The sequence below is a fragment of the Onychostoma macrolepis genome, chromosome 06, assembly GCF_012432095.1.
Source record: "Onychostoma macrolepis isolate SWU-2019 chromosome 06, ASM1243209v1, whole genome shotgun sequence".
NCBI lineage: Eukaryota > Metazoa > Chordata > Actinopteri > Cypriniformes > Cyprinidae > Onychostoma > Onychostoma macrolepis.
Window position 1 is genome coordinate 18,126,350 of NC_081160.1, and position 25,311 is coordinate 18,151,660.

The 25,311-nt window shown below is 34.5% G+C and overlaps 2 protein-coding genes across 27 annotated transcripts in view; both read left to right on the top strand.

Annotated features, from left to right (window-relative positions):
* Window positions 1-13,597, top strand: part of dlg1a (discs large MAGUK scaffold protein 1a) — a 127,634-nt gene extending 114,037 nt beyond the window's left edge. For 14 of the 26 annotated variants that reach the window (XM_058777921.1, XM_058777923.1, XM_058777925.1 and 11 more), the window contains 11 exons: window positions 988-1,164; window positions 2,354-2,420; window positions 4,774-4,873; window positions 8,914-8,955; window positions 9,663-9,713; window positions 9,855-9,956; window positions 10,046-10,218; window positions 10,374-10,483; window positions 10,581-10,672; window positions 11,798-11,900; window positions 12,154-13,597. In XM_058777921.1, coding sequence (XP_058633904.1) covers window positions 988-1,164; window positions 2,354-2,420; window positions 4,774-4,873; window positions 8,914-8,955; window positions 9,663-9,713; window positions 9,855-9,956; window positions 10,046-10,218; window positions 10,374-10,483; window positions 10,581-10,672; window positions 11,798-11,900; window positions 12,154-12,256 — 1,120 coding nt within the window. In that variant the 3' untranslated portion in view covers window positions 12,257-13,597. Of the gene's footprint in view, window positions 1-987; window positions 1,165-2,353; window positions 2,421-4,773; window positions 5,207-8,913; window positions 8,956-9,662; window positions 9,714-9,854; window positions 9,957-10,045; window positions 10,219-10,373; window positions 10,484-10,580; window positions 10,673-11,797 lie in introns of those variants that run through there. The other 12 variants (XM_058777929.1, XM_058777940.1, XM_058777920.1 and 9 more) reach the window with 6 other exon arrangements.
* A 1,583-nt stretch (window positions 13,598-15,180) lies between these two features.
* meltf (melanotransferrin) lies at window positions 15,181-24,747 on the top strand. Its single transcript, XM_058780112.1, has 16 exons — window positions 15,181-16,028; window positions 16,224-16,378; window positions 17,274-17,373; window positions 18,511-18,696; window positions 18,789-18,939; window positions 19,058-19,125; window positions 19,616-19,800; window positions 19,925-20,087; window positions 20,220-20,371; window positions 20,660-20,756; window positions 21,219-21,413; window positions 21,609-21,762; window positions 21,878-21,945; window positions 22,743-22,930; window positions 23,018-23,210; window positions 23,363-24,747. The coding sequence occupies exons 1-16, from the start codon at window positions 15,980-15,982 to the stop codon at window positions 23,428-23,430; spliced, it is 2,172 nt and encodes a 723-aa protein (XP_058636095.1). The 5' UTR covers window positions 15,181-15,979; the 3' UTR covers window positions 23,431-24,747.
* The last annotated feature ends 564 nt before the right edge of the window (window positions 24,748-25,311 follow it).

Here is a 25,311-nt window from a genome sequence, read left to right on the forward strand (position 1 = left end):
GATGTGCTTCATTATTGATGAGGAAATGGAGATAAGCTAGTCAAGAGCTTGGACAGCTAGTTACTTCAGCTCCAGTTCTCTTAAATGCACATGCACAGAACAGCAGTGGCCTACTTAACATCTCAGAGAATCTGTCTGTAGTAGGCAAATGAGTTCGGCTTTGTAATATGTATAAAATAACTTTGGCATTAGAAAATGGTTTCATTGTCTTTATGGTTGTTTAATATTCATAGAATCTCATGTATGCAGTCTAGAGGCTTTTCTTGCTGTTGTGTCTGTCTGATTTATTGTGCTTTTTTTTTTTTTTTTTTGTAAAGAAAAGGTTTCATTCTCCCCCTGAAAATCATAATTTTGTTTGACATGCCCCATTTTTACCTTCCCTCTGACCTTTAAAATAAAGGCTGTTCTTGCTACTGCATCTCTAAAACTGAAGTGCTTTTTTTAAAATACATTTTCCTATTCTAGCTTAATATATAAACTAAGCCTTATAAATGTAAATTCCTTGGCGAAATCAAAAGATGCTTTTTGTTTGAACATCCAGACCAGTCAAACATTGCAGCATTAGCACAGCCAATAGCATGCTTTTCGGGCGGGACTATCAGTTTGTTCTACCAATGGAACATGGGGGAGTGTTTGAGAAGCAAAAACATATTTTTAAATATTTTTGCGCTTTCTGTTTGGTGATGCTAGTGGCACATAATAGAATAGAAATATTTCACTTGAAATGTCATGTTTTTGACTAAAATTTTAGTAGGATATTTTTAAGAGTAACATTATGCTAACTTTTATGTGGGAGTTTTGTATATAGTCATTATGTATAATTAATGTTGTTGTTGTTGTTGTTGTTGTTATTATTATTATTATTATTATTATTATTTACAGTACCTTATTAGCAAAGAAGATTCATTAACATTAATTGGCTTTTTGCTGTCTTGCTTATTTTTTCTTCTCTGAAAAATAATTCTTATTACATTCTCACTCTTCCAGAGCCCTGTTTGATTATGACATAACAAAAGACTCCGGCCTGCCCAGTCAGGGGCTGAACTTCCACTTTGGCGACATCCTACATGTCCTGAATGCTTCGGACGAGGAGTGGTGGCAAGCGCGGCATGTGACTCCAGATGGCGAGATGGAGGAGATGGGCGTCATTCCCAGCAAGAAGAGGTAGGCTGTGCCCCCATGCATTCCAGAGCACACTGTAATATAGAAATATAGTTCAGTTAACCCTCTTTACAGTGATTTAACACAATTGTGTGTTTAATGCCACATTACCCACAACTCATAGTCTTTCCACTAATGTCTTCCGTTTCAGTTCACTGCCTTTCTTCATTTTGGTTTAATTACCATGCATTATTCGTTGCAATTTATAATAATGAGCACACATACATCTGCACAATGGCATCTAAAAAAGTATCATATTTGAGACTATATATGCTTACATAAGTGAAAGCTGAAGTAAAAGTAACTCTGCTCTCTGTGTGATGAGGGTTTTAACTTGACTCAGCAGCTGGAGATAGAAAACTGTTTGGAGACTTCTATGCCTTCATTATGTATTTTTTCTGCTTTTAAAATGTATTTTAAATTTAGTTTTACACTAGTCACAGTCCTAGGCTTTAAACAAACAAACAAATAATTCAATTGTATTTCGAATACAAAGATGCAAACAAGTCTACTCTATTTTTGCCAAAGTCATGGGTTTACTGTCACCCGTGTCTAATTAGAGCCTTATATTTCAGTACTGACGTGTGATGCTGTGTGAGTTTCTCTCTCATTCTCTCTACCCAACTGTATGCTGATTGAAACTTGATAATTGACTTCTCACCTTGTTCTAAAAATTTGCCTCTCTCGTCTCCCTACTGATGACGCTTGGTCTTGAAGCACAGGGAGGAGGGACAGACAGCAATGCTCTGTATTTTTAGAAACAAGTTGGGATTTCTCTTGGTGAGAGTTTCTGATCTGCGTCAAATTTCATGATACTTCATCATATTTGGATTTTGGAGGTCATCTAGATCCATCAAAGCACAGTTTTTGTAACAAAACGTCTCATGTAAACTCTCCCTAAGAAGCATGTCAGATCAGCGACTGGTGAATGATACCATTCAAACATAAAAACATGTATTTTAAGGATAATATGGGGACACGTATTACATACGCCACATGTTTATTCCTTTTCAAGACAATTATGTCTTACTACAATATCTTTATCCTTGCAAAAAGCAAACATTTTTGGGCTTCATATTTCTCAACATACTTTTTTTGTTAGTTTATACACATACATAATGAACTCAGGACAGTTGTTGTGTAGTAACAGTGAAAATACTTGTCCTAATGTCTTTGTCTCCTTCCTCTTCAGGGTGGAGAGAAAAGAAAGAGCCAGGTTAAAGACGGTTAAATTCAACTCCAAGTCTCGAGACAAAGGGGTAAGTGTTTGCTGCTCAAATATTTACCACGTATGGCTTGACACAAACAGGCTTTTAATGCCTTTAAAAAGCAGCTGTTTATAGACTAATACATAATAAATGGGCCTTTTATTTAAAAATTTCATTTAGTTTACTTGCAGTCATGCCGACATAACCTTAATTTGACAGAAATCCGAAACCATTTTGAACACGCCTTGTAGCCTATTTTGAAACATTATTTTATGCTAATTTGAGATGAAAAGTGCTAACAAGATGTTCAGCATTAGAAACATTTTGTTGCACCTTTGTCTTGTGTGACTTTTCCAAAGCCAAAAATGTTCTCACATAAGATGACTAACAGCTGGCAAGTGTAAACTCTAACAAAGTAGTGAAGTATGCAAGTGATGAATCATTCTTCATGAATGAGATGCTTGTTTGAAAGTTTCTTTTTGTGAAATGAATTCAAATATCTTTTTTTCTGTATGTAGTGTACTAATCCTGTATGTTTGTTCAAAGTTCTCTCCTGTGAGAGGATCATTAACCGCATGTGACTATTAGGGCTGGGCAATATAGCAAAAAATATATATTGTACATAATACTTTTATTCAGCAAGGGCACATTCAATTCATTATTAAATTCAAAACATGAAAGTAAAGACTTTTACAATGCCACAAAATATGTCCATTTCAAATAAATGCTGTTCTTTTAAATTTTCTTTTAAAAAAATAAATAAAAATCGTGAAAAAATATTGATAATAACAAGCAATGTTACATGAGTACCAAATCAACATATTAGAATGATTTCTGAAGAATCTATTGACACTGCTGACTGGAGTAATGGCTGATGAAAATGTAGCTTTGCCATCACAGAAATAATTTACATTTTGTAATATATTAAAATAGAAAATGATTGTTTTAAATTGTAATAATATTTCACATTTCTGTTGTACTGTATTTTTGAATCAACCAAATGCTTCCTTGGTAAGCATAAGAGACAAAAATGTAAAACAAATAAAATAAAAAAATATATATATATATATATATATATATATATATATATATATATATATATATATATATATATATATATATATATATATATATATATATATATATATATATATATATATATATATATATATATATATATATATATATGTGTGTGTGTGTGTATGTATGAATGTGTGTGTGTTTCAGCCAAACAGCTATTATAACTTCAACATGTAAAATCTTACAGAACAGGGTAAGAAAAAAAAGTTAAAATCTTATAAAAACAGGGTATGTTTTGATATATATAAATAATGTGTATATTTATTTATTTATTTATTTTTTCATTTATGCTGTATGCTCTAATATGAAATAATAACACTAATTTAATATTTTGATTTAATTAAAGGTTTTAATTATATGAATTATCCTACTCTCTTAATGGGCTTCAGTGAAATATACAGACATCATTACATCAGTTATGAACGGATTTACTGAAATGAAAGTTTGACCTCATTAACAGAAAGAAAGCTTAACAATTTACTCCAACACAGTTTCTCTAATGAAGTTTTATATACAGTATATACTGAGACAAGGAAAGACTGCAGAAGTAGTCTAATGACATGATATTTAAAAATTGTAACAGAAAAAAAGCTCCTTAATATCATAGCAATATTCACAATGTTGATTCATTTTATATCACCACAGAATATATTGTTGAAATTCAATATATATTGCCCAGCCCAAGCGATTAGACCTTTTTAGTCTTTGCAACAGTATTGTTTAGCACCAGACCAACTTGTCATCCACTCTTCACTGTCTTAGCATTTTCAACTGCATTCACTAATGCAGCATGAGTGCATGAATATTTCAGAGAACAAAAAGATGTATACGCTTGCCATTGATGTCAAACTGCTCTTCACTTTTTCTTCCTGCACATTACTCATCTGTCCATCTTTTTAAGTGTGTTGTAATTTTGTTCCTATCCAAACCCTTTGATCAATGCCAATCACTAACTTTAATCAACTAACTAATTTAGGAGGCTGGTCTGCATGTCCTTGCATTTGTGCTATAAACCCACCTTGCTAACCTCGGTTGTGGTAACTACCCTTGATCTGATGTTCTGTAATCCCTCATAAACTCTACTGTGTCTGTTGCCATCTCCAAACCAAGATCTGGTTTCATACCTATTTATAAGTTCTCACATTAGTGATTTTTGTCATTCCAGCATCATTTTATTGGATGGCGGTGGCTATAGAGTCAGTAACATGGGCATCTGTTAAGTTGGGCATTTGTTCATACTTCAACTAGACACCCAACACCATTCCATCTGTTCTTCCTTTTTTGTTCTCCCCCCACCTCCATCCCTCCCTCTCCTCCTTCCCAGCAGTCACTCAATGACAAGCGTAAAAAGAACCTCTTTTCGCGAAAATTCCCTTTCTACAAGAACAAGGACCCCAGCGAACAGGAAACAAGCGATGTGGACCGTAAGTACATTAGCCGTGTGCAGGGCAGGGTAGCGCCACACGCGGCAACACCAACACCGCTGAACAAAACTCTTGCTTCTGCAACAACCCTAAACATTACGGCAAATTTGGTTGATCTCTACTATTGTAAATCATTGCGAGGTCATTTAGGGACCGAATATCCATTGAAAACCACCGAAGCCTCCATATCTGGGCTTGTTGCAAAGCAGGATCAATGTTCATCGGTAAGACGTGATGTGTTGTTCCAGTAATCATTGTTATTTTTGTGGTTTTCTCTTGTTCCGTGCTCTCTGCCGACTGCTCTACAGGACCTGAGTGATGACAAAGGCTTGAGTAAGTCCACAAAGGCAACAGCAGACCTACAGTACCCCACTGGCCCCACCAAACTTCCTTCGTTCCCCATAAGTCTATCTTGCACGTTTAGCGGTGATGTTTGGTTAGCCTGCAGGTTGCGTCTGCAGCCTGTGTTGTGCCTAGATGGCTATAAAACACAAGCTTTGCAGAACAGTGCTATGTTCAGGTCCTTTGTTGTCAGTTATGCCCTTAACATGTTAATTCTGCTGCTCTTAAAGGGATAGTTCAATCAAAAATGAATTTTCTGTCATAATTTACTAAATTTATTTACAACAGGATGGAAACATGTTTAACTGTGACAATAATACAATAGAATTTATTGTGAACTCTTCTAGAGTATTGCTTAAAGTGATGGTTCACCCAAATATGTCTTTCCAAACCTGTATGCATTTCTTCTGCAGAACATAAGATATTTTGAAGACTGTTGGTAACCAAACAGTTTAATTTCACATTGACTTAAAATACAATGGAGGTCAATGGGAACTGAAGCTGTTTGGTTGCAAACATTCTTCAAAATGTCTTATTTTATGTTCTGCAGAAGAAAGAAAGTCATAAGTGTTTGGAATGACGTGAGGGAGATTTTCATTTTTGGGTGTACTATCCCTTTATAAACATTTGCATTATAAATGCATTGATTGAATCATGGTGATTTTTATGTCTTAATTCTTCGGTGTAGGGTTTCCTAAATGAGGGTTGTGCAGGAACTGCAAGGGGTTGTGAGTTGATTAAAAAGCTAATAAGTAATTAAATCAAATGGAACATTCAAATAAACAAATTTGAGCAGCATAATTGAAAACTGAAATAAAGCTAAAACAGTGATATATCTTATGATTTTCAAATCAAAGGCTCAGATTTAATTAAATATATACAGTAGTTTGTTGCAACATTTTTGTTCCAAAATGAACAAAACCAGTATTCTACCAAAATAAAAACTTGAGGATTTAACAAGTGTTTGTACATTTTAAAGTAAAGAATTTAAGAAATAAAAATGTGTATTGTAACAAACTTAAAAGTAACTGTTTCCATTAGCTGTAGAATTGTAGTTTTCTTGTGTCTGGATGTCTCAGTAGAAGCAACATATTTTATATAATATCAAATAAAATAATTTTAAACTGAAATTTAAAACAACCAAAATAAAACACTTATTAGAAATAAAAAAATAATAATGCAAAAACAATGGAGAGATCCAGGCAGGCGAAGTCTTTCAGTAAAATTTGTTATTTATTGTAAATTATAAATGCTAAAAAATTACATATGATAATAGTAATGAAAAAAAAATATATAGAAAAAGATTAAAAATTAATACAAAATCTAAAACTGAATATACTGAGTATATTCTGTTAAAATTCCTGAGAGTATAATCTAAATTTTAAAATTTAGATTTAATTTTGTCAAAAGACAAAGCCTTTGATATGAGCAGAAGTAAATAAGAAGCTGTGCCATAAGCCAACTGGAGTAATATACATATACTTGAGACTTACATCCTATACAACATCACCAGATGTTATGTCTGAATGATAGACGCCAGGGAATTTTCCATATATACACCTGGCACATGTGTTTCTCGAAGTCAAAGAGAGGTCACGGTGACATGACAATGGTGGTCATAGTTGAGATAAGATATAAAAATACCAGATAAAAGTACAGTGTGGTTTTAAATCCTTTGTGCACAATCAGCAAGCTTTGCAAATCGTCAAATATCAGTCTGCAAATTCCAGTTAGCTCTTAGAAAAGCACACTTGGTACCAAGAAAATCGAAAACAAATTGAGCAAACATCCTTGCATGTAATAAAAAATATTCTGCAGAGAATACGTTTCCAACATCCTGTTCAAACATCCCTTAAGCATAACAAAATGTACCTTTTTTATGTCAAATAAAGAAAAATATACTTCGTCAATGGAATATGAAGAAAAGAACAGTAATAAAGAAGAATAAATGAATAATACTTGAGTATATGAGTAACATAAAACAGTAATATGAATATAGCATAACAATTAAATAATCATAAAGGATAGTTCATTAAGAATATACTGTACAAATGAATATTAAAAATAAGAAACGTAACCACATTGCAAGTTTGCATACACCAAAATAGATTTGATATTTTATCTGTTTCTTTGGATGTTGTGATGGTTAACCAATATTAGAGAACTGTGAACATGCAAATTATAATGTTAACTCAAAATCTCAGGGGATGCTTCAAGTCAATATATTACTTCTAAGGGTTTCAGCTAACAAAAACCCCATGGGAACCCCGGGTTTAGGGCTTTGAACAAATATGTTGGTGTGTAACTCGCATCTTTTCCTTTACTTATTCCCCCCACTAAGCAATTTGACATGTTATTTTTATCCTGGTGAATGACAAAATGGGCAGAAAATAATCTCAGGGCTTGGGGAGTGGGCTCTTTTTAACTGCGTGGCAATGCCTTGGAAACCATCCACAACACCTTAGCATTGGAGCGAGTTTTGCACCATTGTATTTTCTTCTGGATATGTAAAAATGTAGTTACTGCTGTAATTTTGCTTTGGGCAATGAGTTTGATATGTGCTTTTGGGGACAAATGCAAATAATGCCATAGAAATAATTTAACACATGTTCTGTTTGAGGTTGACACTGAGATACACACTCCCTTCTGTTCTTTATTTTGATTTCTTTCAAACTACAGTAACAAGTTTCTGGAAAATGCATGTCTACTTTGTGATTATAACAATCTTCAATAATATCTACGTACTTGGTCAAATCAAAAAATGCTAAAACAATATGAAGGGGAAAAAAGTAGATAATTAAAAAAAAAATTTTTTGGTTAGTAATTTAAATGTTTTTGAAAATTATTGTATCAGTACTGCATTTATTTGCTCAAAAATACAGTGTTTTAATATATTTATTATATACATTTTTATATATATATATATATATGTATGTCATTTATTTCTGATAGAAAAGCTAAATTTCAGCAGTCCAGATTTCAGTGTCATTTGATACTTCAGAAATCATTATAATATGCTGATTTGGTTCTAAGGAAAGATTTCTTGGTATTAGAAATGTTAAAAATATATATCTGCTTAATATTTTTGTGGAAACACTGATTTTTCTTTTTTGAGGAATGGAAAGTTTCAATGAACAGCATTTTTTAAAATTCTTTTCCAACGTCTTTACTGTCATTTGTAATTGATTTTAATATATCCTTGAATCCTTGCTGAAAGGTATTATTTCTAAAATAAAACATAAACAAAACAAATGAAACTTTTGAACATTTGGTAGTGTGAAAACAGTCACAACAGAACATGAGGGGGTTGAGATCAGCATGGTTGATATAAAGGAAAGTTATGTACAATCTTCCATGATTCCTGGATGTTTAGTATTTGTGTCCTCTCTTAGACTTCTAGACTTTTTTTAGGTGGTGGAGTGGAGTCCATCAATGTTCACCGCACCATGACTGTGTTAAGGGGTTAAGGGGACATTCAAAGGGTATTAGATTAATTTAGATGATTAGATGATGATTTGAAACCCATTTTGTACAAACAATTTTGTGATAAACCGAGCTTCCAAGCCTCAGAGTCGCGTCTTGCACAGGTTCTTAACACTGCCATCTGCTGGTGACTGATCTTAGCATTGTGTTTGTCATATTCCTGCAAACCTTGTTTTTCTGTCTGTGGTGTTCATTTTCCCTTTTTATGGTTTCAGAGCATGTAACTTCTAATGCCAGCGATAGTGAAAGTAGTTACCGTAAGTTTGTGTTCCCCTTTATTTCCTTTCATCACAATGTTATTGAATTCATCTCTTTAAACTTCATGAGTTTAAGAATTTAATTCCCTTTGTTCCCTCAGCTTTCCTTTGTGTGTTATGCATACAGTGTAATTTTTATATTTCAAATAAAGAAATATCTTGATAGGTTGTTTAAAAATGCAGCAGCAAAAGCCAAGATAATTGCAACGTGCTATTGATTTAACCAACAGAAGCTCACTTTACTCTGCAATGCTTTATAGTTCATAAGCTAGTTGTATGATTTGCCCTACATGGTAGTTTCAGGTAATAAAACAGGTGCTGGTTATCTGTGCACCTTGCTTAGTGATCATGCTGGGGATACAGCATATTATGGCCTGGAATATTACCTTAAAATAACATGTCACAGTCATTTGAACAGCCTGTGTCTTTCAACAGTTTTGCAACTGGCCTGTCATTCACATCGAGTGGTCTGAAAAACCTCTTGAACTTTGTTAATGCTACATGGCTCTTAAATCTCATTTGAACAGTGAGTGAAAATTAGAGACTACTGTTCAAAACAAAAGCATATAAGCTGCTTTCATAGGGTGACCAAGTAATATATTTGAAATGTAAATGAATGCAAAGGAAATGCATTTGAACACTCAACATCAGATGTACACAGCACATAAGGATTTTTGAACTTATATCAGTGTTTCTGTCTCTACTAGGTGGACAGGAAGAGTATGTCCTCTCGTATGAGACAGTCATGCAACAGGAAGGTGAGTGTCTTTCATTATGGCTTTCTTTTATTATGGTACATTGGTTCATATATCTTCATTTAACTGTATTGGTGTGTAATTCTGCTTCTCTGATTGATTGTAAAGAAGAACCCATTGTAAGGTTGTTATTATGGTTTACAGTGAGTTACACTCGTCCAGTGATTATCCTTGGACCCATGAAAGACCGGATCAATGATGATCTAATCTCGGAGTTCCCGGACAAGTTTGGATCATGTGTTCCCCGTGAGTACATAATCATGGTTTTATCATTTCTTCTGCAGAATTGCATACTATCTGCATTGTTTTTATGGTCGTTTCTGTTCTTTGACCAGACACGACTAGACCGAAGCGAGACTACGAGGTTGATGGCAGAGACTACCATTTTGTTATTTCACGGGAACAAATGGAAAAAGACATTCAGGATCACAAGTTCATCGAGGCCGGCCAATATAACAACCACCTCTACGGGACAAGCGTGCAGTCAGTGCGAGAGGTTGCAGAAAAGGTGAACGAGTTCAACTTGTTAGGAAGTAATAAAGGGAATTATGGCAGTAATAAAACAGGCATTTGTGTGTGAGAGTATCATGCTGACCTTCAGATTTGCATTGCGCACCATTTCTCATTTCTCACATGATGATCTGTTTTTCATTGTTCTTTAAGGGCAAGCACTGCATCCTGGATGTCTCAGGCAATGCCATCAAACGACTCCAGTTAGCACAGCTCTACCCCATTGCGGTGTTCGTGAAACCCAAATCAGTGGAGAATATTTTGTATGTTATTTTTACTGTCAAACACACAATAAATGCTAAAGCTTGATTTATTTTTGACTGATTGGCACTAGTAATATGTCATCTGTGTCCTTCGCAGAGAGATGAATAAGAGATTGATGGAGGAGCAAGGCAGGAAGACCTATGACAGAGCCATGAAACTGGAGCAGGAATTCCTAGAGCACTTCACCGGTGAGAACAGTAGACTTATCTGTCCTGCAACGAAGCCATACTCTGCATTTAAACTCTATTTTGACACGCATCCAAATTTTCATTTAAAGGAATAGATCACTAAAAATTTTCAATTATGTCATCGTCTCTCATTCCAAACCAGTACGACTTTCATCTGTGTAACATGTGAGATGTTTCTTTCTGCCCATACAGTCAATAGGGTCCAAAATAATATAATAATATTGTCATTGCATGGACAAAAAAAATAAATAAATAATAAAAACCTTCATGTAATATCCATAGAGGTACTGATGTCAGAGTTTTCCTTTAAGACTTAAAAACATACATTATTTTTTTATATTTATCCCCCTGCCAATATACGCCCTATTGACAAAAGCCAAGCTTACTGATTAGAATTTAATTAAAAAGCATACTCGTATGCATAATTTGCACAAAACCATTTAAATAATAAATAAGGTTGTGGTCTTTAATAAAACATCACAAAAAGGTGGAGGCTGTGCATCTTTACTGTGTGGTTTTATATAACCTTTAACCAGAGGAAAGATTTTATATCTTAATTTATTTTGAATACTGAACTTAACTGAAAGTAAACATAATATAGTGTTATATTTCCAATGAATAAAAAAGTGGGAACAGACCTTTGAAAACAAACTCACTGCAAATGACATTTAGTTTCTTTGTATTAGTGCTTACACAAAAGATTTTTGAGTTTCATATTGTTGTATCAGTATTAACATAAAATGTAGCAACACCAGCTTAATTCACATAGACCAATAAAAAGTGCAGCTTGGTTTGAAAGTGATTTCTGTGCGAGGTGTGCTTCATTCATCCTTACAGTAATGACAATGTGCAATGAGCATGAAAATTCTCCAAATGGTTGCTTATGTGGCTGCACCCTAGGACAAAACGAAATGTACCAATTTTTTATGTTTATTATACGATAGTTTGCATCTATTTGTATTTATTTTCTTTAATATTACTAAAGAGTGACAGCCTTTGCTATCAGTGGCAAATCGTTGTGGGCCGCCTGTATCCAGTCCCACGTTTCCTGAGAACTTTTATATTTTTTCCATTGAACAAGGAGATGTTTGATACTTAATGATGTTCATCTTATCTTTCCTTCAGCCATTGTACAAGGGGACACATTAGAAGAGATCTACAACCAGGTTAAGCAGATCATCGAGGAGCAGTCTGGGCCGTTCATCTGGGTACCTGTCAAAGAGAAATTGTGAGATGGCTGGAGACAAATAAACCTTATTCTTCTTTAAACTTTTTTTTGTATTTTTTTTTTTTTTTTTTCTTTCGGTTTTCTTTTTTTATACTAACCTGGCCTGCTGCTTGCATTGGCTTTTTGACCCCTGAGCATAGGAAATACATTTTCTTTGGATGGGCTTGGGGTCATGGTGGTCTCACGGCCACCTCTCTCTCTCTCTCTCTCTCTCTCTCTCTCTCTCATGCCTCTCTTTGAAACTGCTGTCTAGAACTCGCATCCCAATCTCCGCATTTCATCCTCCGGTGGGAGGAGACATGCCTGACCAGCGACTTACTGGACAGATTATACGGTACAGATTCCTTAATGTTTAAGGGAGGTGACTTTCTCGAAGGAAAACCAATGAGTTAATGCATTATATACATTTTGGTTTGTTCTTTTTCCCATGTATGATCAGAAGTTAACGCTTTCATGTCTCTGAAAAGACATAAAGCCACACTTTGCACGTTTTTTTGCATTAAGAGCATGTTTTGAATTATTCTTTTTCAGTTAACATAATGTTCTTACGTTTTTAAGCTATGTGAACTGCAGCCACCATATTACTTCTGTTTTCTCTCATTTATCTTGTAAAATCAAACAGCCCACTAATTTGAAGCAGCTGATCTGTTTTGTCACAAGTGCACAAAGAGGACAAAAACATTTGGCACAAAAGTTCTTCTTTTTATATTAAATGTCTATTTGTCTTAACAATCTGTGTACATTTTAATCGAGGTGCAAATGGGATTAGCTTTTAGATGAGGTGAAAAGGAACAGCTTACAATTATCTTTCAAATCCAGGTGATGACATATTCTTACTTAAAGAAACAGCAATGCAAATAAGAGAGTATAAATTGTAATGTATATTCAACCCTCAGTATACTGCCTATTTTGTTATAATAAAGTCTATATTGAGCTTTAATTAAACTCCACACCTATGGGAATTATTTTCTTTATAATGTCAAGCATACACTCGTATGAATATGCGTGTATGTATATAAAAATAAAAATAAATAGATATATAAATATATATTTTCCTTTACTTTTACCACCATCACTTTTGTTGTTAATGGTTTGTTTTATGCAAAAACACTGACACATAGGACACATGGGCTGAATGGTGGTGATCCATTTGCATCTGCTCAAACAATATGAAATAAAACTCAAGTTGGCAGTTTGTAGTCTTCTGCTCGCTCTCTCTCTCTCTCTCTCTCTCCTATGTAGTTATGCCATATTTTCTTTTTCATGTGACGTGCATGATTTCTAAAAGCAATAGTCTTTGACACATAAAACATGAGCGAGAAGCAGAGGAGAGGGCTTCTCTTTCTGTTTTCACCTGGGATTGTGAAAATGTCAGAGTTAGCATGAACTGTAAACGTTAGAGGCTAGGAGATTCTTGCCTCCATGTGTGTGAACTTGTCGACTGCCCATAGCTGAAGAGAGATTTGCTTTGCCACTCTCTAACACAAGCCTTTAACTCTCCACCAGAGGGCGCGCTGAAAGCGTTCCCATTTCATTCTTAAGTTTCTCGGAGATGATTGTTTTCTAAAAGATTGCTTCTCTAACTTGTCATCTTGGCTTTCTAACACATTTTTGACTAGATTATGTACATAATCTGCCAACTTGATTCATTCCATTTGTCAAAAAGGAGAACAGCTAATAAAAACTTTTTTCTCATATACAGTGTTTTTGTGTATCAATTTGTGTCTGAAAAGGTGGGCTAAACCATTTCTTCAAAGTTTGACAAAAGTATTAGAGAGCAAAAAGGTCTACGTTTCATGTAAATAATAAATAAATATTACAAATGAACAGTTATATCCTTAATTCTTTTTAAAGAGATAATTCACCCAAAATTGAAAATTGTCATCAATCTGTAGGACTTTTTCTGTGGAGCATAAAAGGAGGATATTTTTTCCCCCCATATAGTACAAGTCATTTCTAACTAAAACGGTTCATTTACCATTTTTCAAAATTATTCTGAATATCATCTTTTGTGTTCCGCAAATTTTTGGCTGAACTATCGCTTTAAGCAACATACCAGAAGAGCTGGAGAAAACACTGCCATCATAAAGTGTGTTTGTTGTATAATTGTACTGTATTTGTCATCGTTAAACATGTTTCCATCCTGTTGTAAAACTACGTTAAATCACAGTCACAATTCCCTGTTGCCATAACATCTCTAGGTAGCAGCTGAATAGATGTAACACTTTATGATGACAGTAAAATTATTATTAAAACGAATACAATGAAATCAGACAAAATCAAAGTGTTTGAGTCTCTGAATAATTTTCATACTTAATCAAGAAGTGTCTAGCTCTGTGGTTTTATTCTATAGCCCAGGGGTCACAAGACTCGGTCCTGGAGGGCTGTTGTCCTGCAGAGTTTACCTCTGAACCCTAATCAAACACACGTGAACAATCAAGGTCTGACAAGGTCAGGGTCGCTGCTGCCCTAAGCAGGATTGTATTGTTGTGCCCCCTCCCTCAAATATTATGGAAGTAAAAAAAATATATAAAAAAACTACAATAGGGGTCAAAATAGAACTTTAATAAAATATAAAAGTAATTAAATTGTCTTATTTACAAATTACAATAATGTGGTTAATTTTTGTAAGGGTTGTGATGTACACGTGTTTTTTTTGTTGAAGAAATTATAGAGGCTGTCATCTATAGCAAAAAGGTGGCCAAAAATTAAAGATTAAGTGGATATTTGAATTAAATGTTTGGTCAATAGCCTATTAAAAAAGGATATAATCGTCCTTTGCCCCCCTTTGCAGGCATTACATGTAATGTTGTAACATGTAATGTTGAAAAAAACAAAATTTGTAATGGTTTTACTGGTTATAATGGGACTTGTATCAGTTTTAATGGTAACTGTAATGGACCCTGTTGGTCTCTACTGGTAATTGTTAAAACCAATAAATCCTAATGGAATATGTCCCAAAACACTACAGAAAACCATTTTTTAATGGTTAAAAGTTGATTGTTTGTAATGGTATTTGTGATTTATGTGTGATGGTATTAGGATTTTCTGTGATGGTTCTATTGTTTTTAAAAAAAAAAAAAAATGTATTAGTGTTAAAACAATGGCTAACTTTCCTAAGTGAACATGGAAATTCGGAGAGAATATTAAGATGTGCTGCTGGTGGTGAAATTATTACCGACATTAAAACACGTTATTAACCTCAACACCCAAAAAAGTTTCACAGGATTATGAATGTAGCCTAACTTTACCTGAAAGTGAGGCACGGGCTTCGTTTTCATTTTTATTTATGTATTTTTTTCTTCTTTTCTTGGCGCCGGATTGCTGATGTCTTTTCACGAGCAAAGCTGTCCATCAATTATGATCATTTGCATTCAGCCGCAAACATGAGGTGAGAGAGGTCGCGGGCGCGGATGCGGGAATGGCGCGTCACGGTTTTGTTTTGTTTTGTTTTTTGGTCTTTGAGCAACTGGGATGGTGTCCCCTGGGAGTTGGTGCGTACTCTGCATATAGGGAGCGGCGGTACCGGACTAGGTACACTTGAAACTTCCAGACAGGTAGGGTATGTTGAGGCAAGTTGGAGCTAAACTCTGCAGGACACCGGCCCTCCAGGACGAAGTTTGGTGAATGAATGTGTCCAAAATGTGTCCAAACACTTTGTCTCCGTTTTGAACAAAATATCTAGCCTAAGTTTGATTAATTTGCTTCTTTTTCAAGGTTAAAAGTTATTTTTCCTGGGTCTAAGCAAAGACTATAGAGACTTTGGTCTAAGTGACACTTTAGTTTTTTCATTCCCTTATGGAAAAAGGTGGAGTTCCAAAGAATGAAAGACCCCTCTGTGTGCACCTTGGACCTCCGCCCGTCTCTTGGACGTGTCATTCCTCAGTCCTCATGTCTGGTCACATTATAGTCTATAAATCCTGAATTTGACTGCACGAAGGGCTATCTTTTTATGATCAAGGTACCATAACCCGTCTAGTTATGTCGAAGGGCTGAGTCGTGTTTTGGACTTTGCAACCGTCTCTCAGATATAAAGCTAGAGTAAACACACGTAACATCTGCGCACTCTCGAGTCAGAGATGGACACCTGGGCTATTCTAAGCATTCTGCTCGCGGTCACGCATTATGGTAAGAAACATTTTAAGTTAATCTCAAGGGGAAAACTTGATTTCGATCTCTGTGTTTAATTATTAGAGCTATAGGCTACTGTAAGAAATGTATGTTTTTAATTATGTAAGCAACAGAATGAATCTAAGACTCTTTTGGAGATAAAGGTGGAAGGCTACAAACAATGGTGATAATATTATAAATAACTTCGTCCAGTATCAGGGCAGAGTGCGATAAGATGGTGCACTATTTCTTCTGCGGAGGAGTCCAAATGTAAAGCAATGGCTCAGGCGTTCACCAGCGCTGCAATTCGACCAGCGCTACAGTGCGTCCCCGTCTCATCTAAAGCCGAATGCGCTCAAAAACTCACCGTAAGTCTGTTTATCCAGTCACACACTCAGCTAACAGAAAACGTTCTCAGAACTTTGAATAACGTTCTGGCAAAGTTATGAACAAACGTTCTTCTAGTAATATTAATACAACATTCAGTCAGAGTTGTCTTGTCATTAATGTTCTCAAAGCGTTAGCATGGAAATGTTTCATATAGCGTTAGGCCTACGAAATGTTTTCGTTGGATGTTCGTCTAATGTTTTTAAAAAAAAAATGTTATTAGGCCTACTTGTGAACATTTAAAAGTAAATCTCCCATAATCTGTGCAACATGATAAAATGGAATGTTCGTAACGACAACAAAGTTTTTGAAAATTGACATTCAGAATGAATGTTTTCATAACTTAATAGGAACGTTAGCGAAACGTTCTGAGAAAACGTTAGCCTATCTATCTATCTATCTATCTATCTATCTATCTATCTATCTATCTATCTATCTATCTATCGTGTTTTTTTAATGTGATGGAAATGTGCATGTGATAAAATGACATTTTACGTGACAATTATCTTTATATTTAAGATATAAGATTTTTTTCTTAAACATTAAAATTCTACATTGTGTCACTTACAGAACAGAAAATGTCAAACTAGGCCTACCTGAAAAAAAGTATATAATTTTCACATATAATTTTAATACATTTGTTTATGAGGGTTGTAGCATCACAGAAAAATCCAAGGTTCAGATTTAAAAAGCTTTTCTGTCACACAGAGAATTTATCACAAACATATGACAAATGATAATGTGTCCCTGCTCAGATAGTGCTTTGTAGTCTTTTGTCTGTTCATTTTATTTGCGGAAGTATACACTAAAATAATTTTCTTCACAGAAAATTTTCAATAATCAAGTTGCAATTGTGATTAATATTGCTTTTGACAGAAAAATGAAGTTGATGCCTTCTCAGCCAGTGCTAAAGAAATATATGACATTGGCAAGCAAGCCAGCTTCAATATTGCAGCTGGAGAATCTGGAGCGGATGGTATGTTGTTCTTTTGGTGCTGTAGATACCAGATTATGCAAGTTGTCTTTGAAATGGAAAGGCCGCAGTGTTGGGCAGTAACTAGTTACTAGTAATTTAGTTACTGTAATAATATTACTTTTTGCAGTAACTGGTAGTGTAACTAATTATTATTAAGATTTCAGTAATAATATTACAGTTACTTTCCATAAAACAGCTTAGTTACTTAGTTACTTTTGATGCCTCAACCCCCGCTGATTTAAAATCTAACAATCAAATAATTCCTAGATTTATTTTCATAATTTTCATGACTCGCACATGCATGTGATGTCCCCGGTGCAGCAGGCAAGCTTGGAATATGGAAAAGTTTACATTCAGCAGATAGAAATATTGCATTATATTGATTTTGTCAGGAAAACAGAGCTGTTGTGTAAGTTGTGGCTTTACTTTACTCTGGCATTACATCCCTCTGATCAGCATGTGGTACATTATATTAATATAATTTAAAATGTTTTTGGAAAATTCAACAGATTCTTACAAACTCATGTGATTTGATAAAATACATAACGAAATTTAATCGCATATGGGTAACGGAAAAATTACTTTAAGCTACACATGACAATTAATGAGATGAATACAACACTTCTACTTGAATGCCACTATCAATCACTATTGAGTAATCACTTCTGACTGCGTTCCAATGTGGATTTTGGTCAAATGATGAGGCAGAAATATGTTAGTAACATTCTAGAAGAATGTTACACAGTTACAACTTCTGTGGGGCGTGAAGAAAAAGTAATGTAACTAGTAGTGAAACTAATTACTGTTGCCAGAAAGTAATAAGTAAAGTAACAATATTACTTTTGAAAGGAGTAAGTAGTAATGAGTAATATATTACATTCTTTGAGTAACTAGCCCAACACTGAAAGGCAGTGATTAAAGACATAAATGTCAACAGCAACATTAGGTTGAATATTAACAATGGCTGTATCGGCATTTGATTACATACTTTATTATAATAATAAAAAATGTGGTGAAAGTCCATTATAAGTATGAATGTTATGGACTATCCTTTGTTTTATCTGGCAAAATTCTATTTTTAGAGCAACTAGTTAGTCAACAAAGTCTTTAAATTTGTTCTTCATCTAACGGCCACAGGGAAAGGAATAACATACTATGGCGTTGCTGTGGTGAAAAGAACAAATTCAGCTATCAACATCAACAATCTGAAGGGGAAGAAGTCTTGTCACACTGGCAAGCACCGCACAGCTGGCTGGAACGTCCCTCTGGGCTATTTGATTGACAGTGGAATGATGTCAGCCATGGGCTGCAACATCCCTCAAGGTAGTCCATTGTTTATGGTGCTGCACACCTTAAATTGTCAGATTGTCTTTTTCAGATGAAAAAGTATCTTGTGCCTTATCTTGATGTTTTAGGGGTTGCTGACTTCTTTAGCGCCAGCTGTATCCCAGGGGCTAAAGATGACCCTCCGTCCCTGTGTCAGCTGTGTGTGGGAGATCGAACAGGAAAATATAAGTGTGAAGAAGACCCTCATGAGCAGTACTATGCATATGATGGAGCATTTAGGTACCATATTTATTTTAAAATTAAAATCATACTGTAGTGAAACATAGCTGGTGCAGTTACAGCTTTGATAATGAGAAATATCCTCAGTGTGTCACTTAACTTGTTTTGGGCTTCACAGGTGCTTGGTTGAGAATGCAGGTGACGTCGCCTTTGTGAAGCACACAACTGTAAGCGAGAATACAGATGGTAAATGTGTACTCCAGTGTTTCTCAACCAGGGAACTTCAGCAAACTTCCAGGGGGGATGCATGATTATTTCAAAATATGTTATATTTAAATATATAATAGTGATTAATTAATTAATATAATAATAACTTATAGAAAGTCTAATTATTCTATCTTAATTAATGAAGATGCAACATGAAATCACACACACATATAAACATAAATAGGTACAGTATATTTCCATGGCAGCAAATTATCAGATCAATTTACGAATCAAAAATAATTCCTCAGTTTCTGATAATGATATAATATAGTTAATGTTATGGTTAGAGCTTCTATGCACAACAAAGAGTATGTTAGTGATTCTAAGAAAATAAAGTGAAAGAAAGCATGCATGCATTGTAATTCCGATATGCAAAGTATACACAGTGATTTATACAGGAAGTGTGGACGGTAAAGTTGGATAAGTGATATATTTAAGTTAATAATAATCTTTTAACCTTGTGTCTCAGGTCAGGGTGGTTCATGGGCTGAAAGCTTGCACTCTGAGGACTATCAGCTTCTGTGTCGGGACGGCACCCGCAGTCCAGTCAGTGATTATGAAAAATGCCATCTGGCTCGAGTCCCATCGAGGGGGATTGTTGTTCACACTGGCATCAGCAGTTCAGTGGTTTACAACATGTTGCGTGAGGGACTGGTATGATCCTTTTTGAAATTGTAATTTATTAGGATTTTGAAACAGAGTGAAAAACTAATTGTACATTTTGTATTTCAATGTGACGGTTTCATTTAAGTGTGTGTGTGTGTGTGTTTCTCTTTAGCAAAAGTCTGGGTTCTCCATGTTCTCCTCAGCAGGCTTTGATGGGACAAACTTGTTGTTCAGTGATGCTTCAACCACATTTATCCAAGCAGGAAATGAAAACTATATCAAATGGATGGGCCAATACTATTACATACTGAGAGCTATGGACTGCACAGAGTCAGGTGTGAATCTTTGCATCTTCATCAAACAATCAAAAATTACAATTTGAAATGCAGCAAATTTACTATGCAGGCTATTTACTTTTTTATATTGTACTCCAAATCTGTGTTTCTCTGTGATGGGTGTGTGTGTAGACGTTCCCTCTCACCTACGCTGGTGTGTCCTGTCTCATGGAGAGCAGCAAAAATGTGCAGACATGGCTGTGGCTTTCAAAAGCAAAAATCTGGTTCCTGATATTCAGTGTGTCTATGGCACATCTGTGGAGGACTGTATGAAGAAAATACAAGTATGCCAATCAAGAGATATTTAAATACCAAACCCTCTTATTCACACCCGCTGACACCAAAATGATAACTATAAAGATAGCTATAATGATAACTATATCATCATATATATGAATCCCTTATACTCATAGTTTCTTTAACTAAAATCTGCAATACATCACAACAGTCAAGTTCAGAGACTAAAAATGCCATTCATTTTCACCATGGAGAAACAGATTTGTATAAATTCAAGGCTGCGGAAAAAGTGGGCGGTCACTGTGCTGTATTTGAATGAGACTCTTTTCCTCCAGAACAAGGAAGCTGATGCCATCACTCTTGACGGAGGTTACATCTACACAGCGGGGAAGAGTTTTGGTTTGATACCTGCTGTCGGGGAGAGCTACACAGGTTAGAGCCATACACTTTCAATGTAATTTTACTTTTTATATGAAATGACTTCAATATAATATGAAGTAAAAAAAAATGTAAATATGGAAGAAGAAAAAAAAAATTTAGAAAAAAAGAAAGCATAACAAAAAGTAAATAAATAAATACTATATATATATATATATATAAGACAATAGCAAAAACGTGTAGAATTTAAAAGGCAGTGGAAATATAATTGATTCATTATATTAATGGATATGTATAATTAATTAATACACATTAATTCATTAGATTATACAATTAATAATTCACTATAAATGTATGAAATTACTTGAATATAGTATAATGTGAACAGTTAAAATGTGCTCACTAGGTGACTGTTTTCTGTTTGGGAAAGATTTTCAACAGTGCCTGATGAAACATGTGCTGTTTTATTCATAAATGATGATTCATTTCACAAGCTACTGTGATTCTCTGGCTTAGGAGACACTGACGGAAGCATTTATTATGCTGTCGCTGTGCTGAGGAAGAGCAACAGAGACATCCAGAGATTCAGTGACCTCAAGAGCAAGCGCTCCTGTCACACAGGTTATGGAAGGACTGCAGGCTGGAACATTCCCATGGGTCTGCTAATAGAAAAAGGCATCATCAAGCCGCAGACATGCCAAGTGGCCCAAGGTAGGACATGTACTGTAGTGCACACATACCATGGGTCCCTAAAATCTAAAACAACAGTGAAAAGCGTTCAGCTTTTTCTCAAATTGTTACTTGTAATTTTGTATCCGTTATTACAAAGGTATTGAAATAAAAGGCATGTTGTCCTGCTATATAAATAGCAAAATCAGTGTAATGAGGGTGTGATTCTGCCTTTAGCTGCTGGGGAGTTCTTTGAATCAGCCTGTGTACCTGGAGCCAATCAGAAAGGTTTTCCCAGTAACCTGTGTGAGCAGTGCATTGGAGACTCCAGTGGTCAGAACAAGTGTGAAAAAGGCAAGGACCTATATGACGGTTACGATGGAGCCTTCAGGTAATCCACTATACTGCACAAAAGATTTGAAAGATTTGGTGCTAATTTGTGTTTTACCAGTTGAGTATTTGCATAACAACTAAATATTTATCATGGTCTCTGTTTATATTCTCAGGTGCCTTGTTGAAGGTCATGGTGATGTGGCCTTTGTCAAACATTCCACTGTGTTCCAGAACACAGATGGTAAAAAGTTATCTGTTGCTTCAAGCCATTTTTATTAATAATAATAATAATAATAATAATAATTTAAAAAAAACTTTAAACATCCTTATAAAGCTGTTCAGTCATGATGTCAATTTGTAGGCCAAACCAGAGAGGTAATTTGCCATGGATTCCCTTGGGAATTTTCAATGAGTCTTTAATAATAATAATAATAATAATAATACATTTTATTTTTTATAGCACCTTTCATTAAAAAAATTGTATACTTTACAGGTTAGAATATAAAGCTTTTTTTTTTTCAAACACACAAACACAACAAATGTAAATAAATAAAAACCAAACAATAAAATAAAACAATAACTCAGAATTTTAGAGGAAATAGTTTGTAATAAATTTTGATTTAAACAACAATAGTAATAGTAGTAGTAGTAGTAATAATAATAAAAATAATGACTAAAAAGACTAAATGTAATAATTAAAAGCTGATTTTTAAAAGATGTCATCACATGATCTTTAAAAAATTAGAATTTTTGTTTTGTTCTAATTTTTAAAATAGCAGTTTTTGATTTATGAGTAAAATTAGGTACTGTATGTGATTAACAATACTTGTGAGAGAAAACTAAGAAAAAATGAAAACTACTACTAGAAAAATATTAAATAAATTCCAGAGAAAACCCATGGCTTGAAAATGCTAATTTTTTCTGGTTTAAGACTACAAACTGAACCGTTCGTTATGCATTTTACATGCAGCAAGCAGACCATTGCTTCATGTGTAAAAGTCTCTAGTAGTTCTCTCATGTCAGAACTGTTATTTCCAGGAAACAATACAGATTCTTGGGCAGTACACCTGGATTCCCGTGAATTTCAGCTGCTTTGTTCTCATGAGTCTCGTGCTGAAGTCACTCAGTACACTAAGTGCAACTTGGCCCGTGTCCCTTCCCATGCCGTTATGATAAGACCTGATACCAACCACCACGTCATCTTTGGCCTCCTGGACAAAGCCCAGGTTGGTAAATCCAAATGTCATTTTTCAGGCTCATTTGAAAATGGAATTGTCCTTGTTTGTATGACTTTTTTGGTTTGCATCTTTCAGAATTTCTTTGGAGTTAATGCTGCCTCAGGCTTCAAGATGTTTGACTCCAAACCCTATGAGGGATCCGACCTGATTTTCAAGGATTCAACTATCACTTTAATTGGTGTAGGAGAGAGGAAGACGTATGAGGAATGGCTTGGCCAGAACTACCTGGATGCCATAATAGCCATGGAGTGTTCAGCTTCATCAACAGGTACGGCTTTCATTAACAGGCCTCTCTCTCTCTCTCTCTCTCTCTCTCTATATATATATATATATATATATATGTGTACACACATACACATACACACACACACACACCTGGATTCTTTTAATAAGTCTTTTCACTCTGTGTTTCTCTTACAGTGTTTTCCTCATCCTCACTATTGCTGATGTCCGTTGTGAGCTCCCTGGTGTCTCTGTTGGCTTTGTAGCAGGTCTGCCAGGCACAGAAGTGTTCCTGGTGACTTCATCCCTTCTCGACTCTGATCTTCAAACTCGTGCCGAACTTTCTAGTATTTAGGTGATTCAAGTTCAAATCAAATCGCTAAATCTAAAGCTACAATATGCTTAAGCAATAGCAATGCCTTTTATCTGTGATTGTAATGGTACATAGTACGCATCTAGTACGGATGATAAGCTTTCTAAGTGGTTTAGGGGGGGGTAATTTTGAGAACAGTCTTAAATTAGTAACTGCAAAGAGTTGGCTAAAGTCTTTCTTTAAACCAAACCAAAGCTGGTTTGTTATTGTGACCATTTGTATTGTTTTATTAGTATGAAATTGCTGAGGGCAATAGCCATATCAGTGAATATGCTTTGCCTGTTACATATTTATATTTATTGCAGCTTTTAAAACCAACATTTTATTATGTTATGAACTACTTGAAGGCACATGCCATATCAGGGAATATGCTGTGTCTAGCATTTTCCTCTTTGCTGATTTTTGTAACTAGTATTATGCAGTTGAATGAAGCATGCACTGGAGTTGTACTACTGAAAGGTTATTTTCCTCTTGCATTCAAACAGATTATTGCTTGCTTATATCAACAACATATTGTGCTGATGCATTTAAAATCCTAAATGTTTTTTGACCAATCTAATGAAATGAAATGAGAGGATTTTTCTAAACTCAGCAATGCTTTCATATCAGGGGGAGGAGGAGTATTTCATTTCAATGGTTGTTCAGTCTGTCTTGTTGCAACATTGTCCATTACATGCATTTAGTTAGCATTGTTGCAATGCAAGTGTTAAATTCCCTTCACTAAACAATGTTCTCAAACTCTATTAGCAAGGCAACAATTTGCTTGCTTTTCTCTATGCAACCTAAAATCCAAAAATGATACATACAGATCGTGTGAATGAGGTGAAACTACACTATGAGATAAATAAGCAGAAATACTGTTTAATTAAAACATTCAAAAATGTGCTGAGCACATGGGGTTTAACAAGAATCTTTTGCATAAAACCCACAATTGTGCTCCAGCTGATGATTTAGACATTGTTTAATACAGTATCACTTACTTGCTTTCTTGCTTCATAATGTGTTTCTTTGTGAGATTTCTTGGTAGTTGTTCAGATACCATATCAGTGTATATGTGCTGACACATGAATGTCCTACATTAATGTCTGCTTTGTCTTGCAATTTCTTAATGAAATGATTCAGATATAACTAATATTTAGTTGCCAGGCCAGTGCGTCTGCTCAAGTATTACAGTATATTGTCACTTATTTTAAATAAACAAGCATCTTAAGATTTGTGTTGTTGTTCATCACTGCAGCATAATGATTTAATGATTGGCAGGCAAATGAAAAAAAAAGCATGTTTATTACTTATTATTGACTGAAGAGGATTGCGTTTTCATCGGTCTGTGTTATTTGAAAATTATTTGGAGATGTCCAAGATTTTATTTTAGTCCAGATTTGTTATTCTCCAGTTATGTTTTTGAAGAGGTCATATTGTAAAATGACCCTGTAGAAGACACTTTCTAGAGTTCAGGTGTGTTATAATAATAATATAATCAGGTATGTTAAAATATATAATGTATAATCAGGTGTGTTCAGACTGTTATAATAACTATTTTTAATTATTATAAAAAAATAAATATTAATAATAAATAAATTATTTTTTATATGTAATTTGACATTATATTCAAGTGCAGTATGCATAAAGCTTAAGCTGTTCAAATATATATATAATATATATTAAATAGATAATATTAATAATAATATATTAAGCTATTATTATTATTTAAATGACACATTTTTCTTCAATATATTATTTTTACTTTAATATATTACAAAATAAAAAGGTTTTA

Excerpts from the sequence above, each read along its gene's own strand:
- meltf (XM_058780112.1), top strand. The coding sequence starts at position 15,980 with ATGGACACCTGGGCTATTCTAAGCATTCTGCTCGCGGTCACGCATTAT. Across the intron at positions 17,374-18,510 it reads TGGAGAATCTGGAGCGGATG|GGAAAGGAATAACATACTAT; the intron begins GTATGTTGTTCT and ends TAACGGCCACAG. Across the intron at positions 18,940-19,057 it reads GCATATGATGGAGCATTTAG|GTGCTTGGTTGAGAATGCAG; the intron begins GTACCATATTTA and ends TGGGCTTCACAG.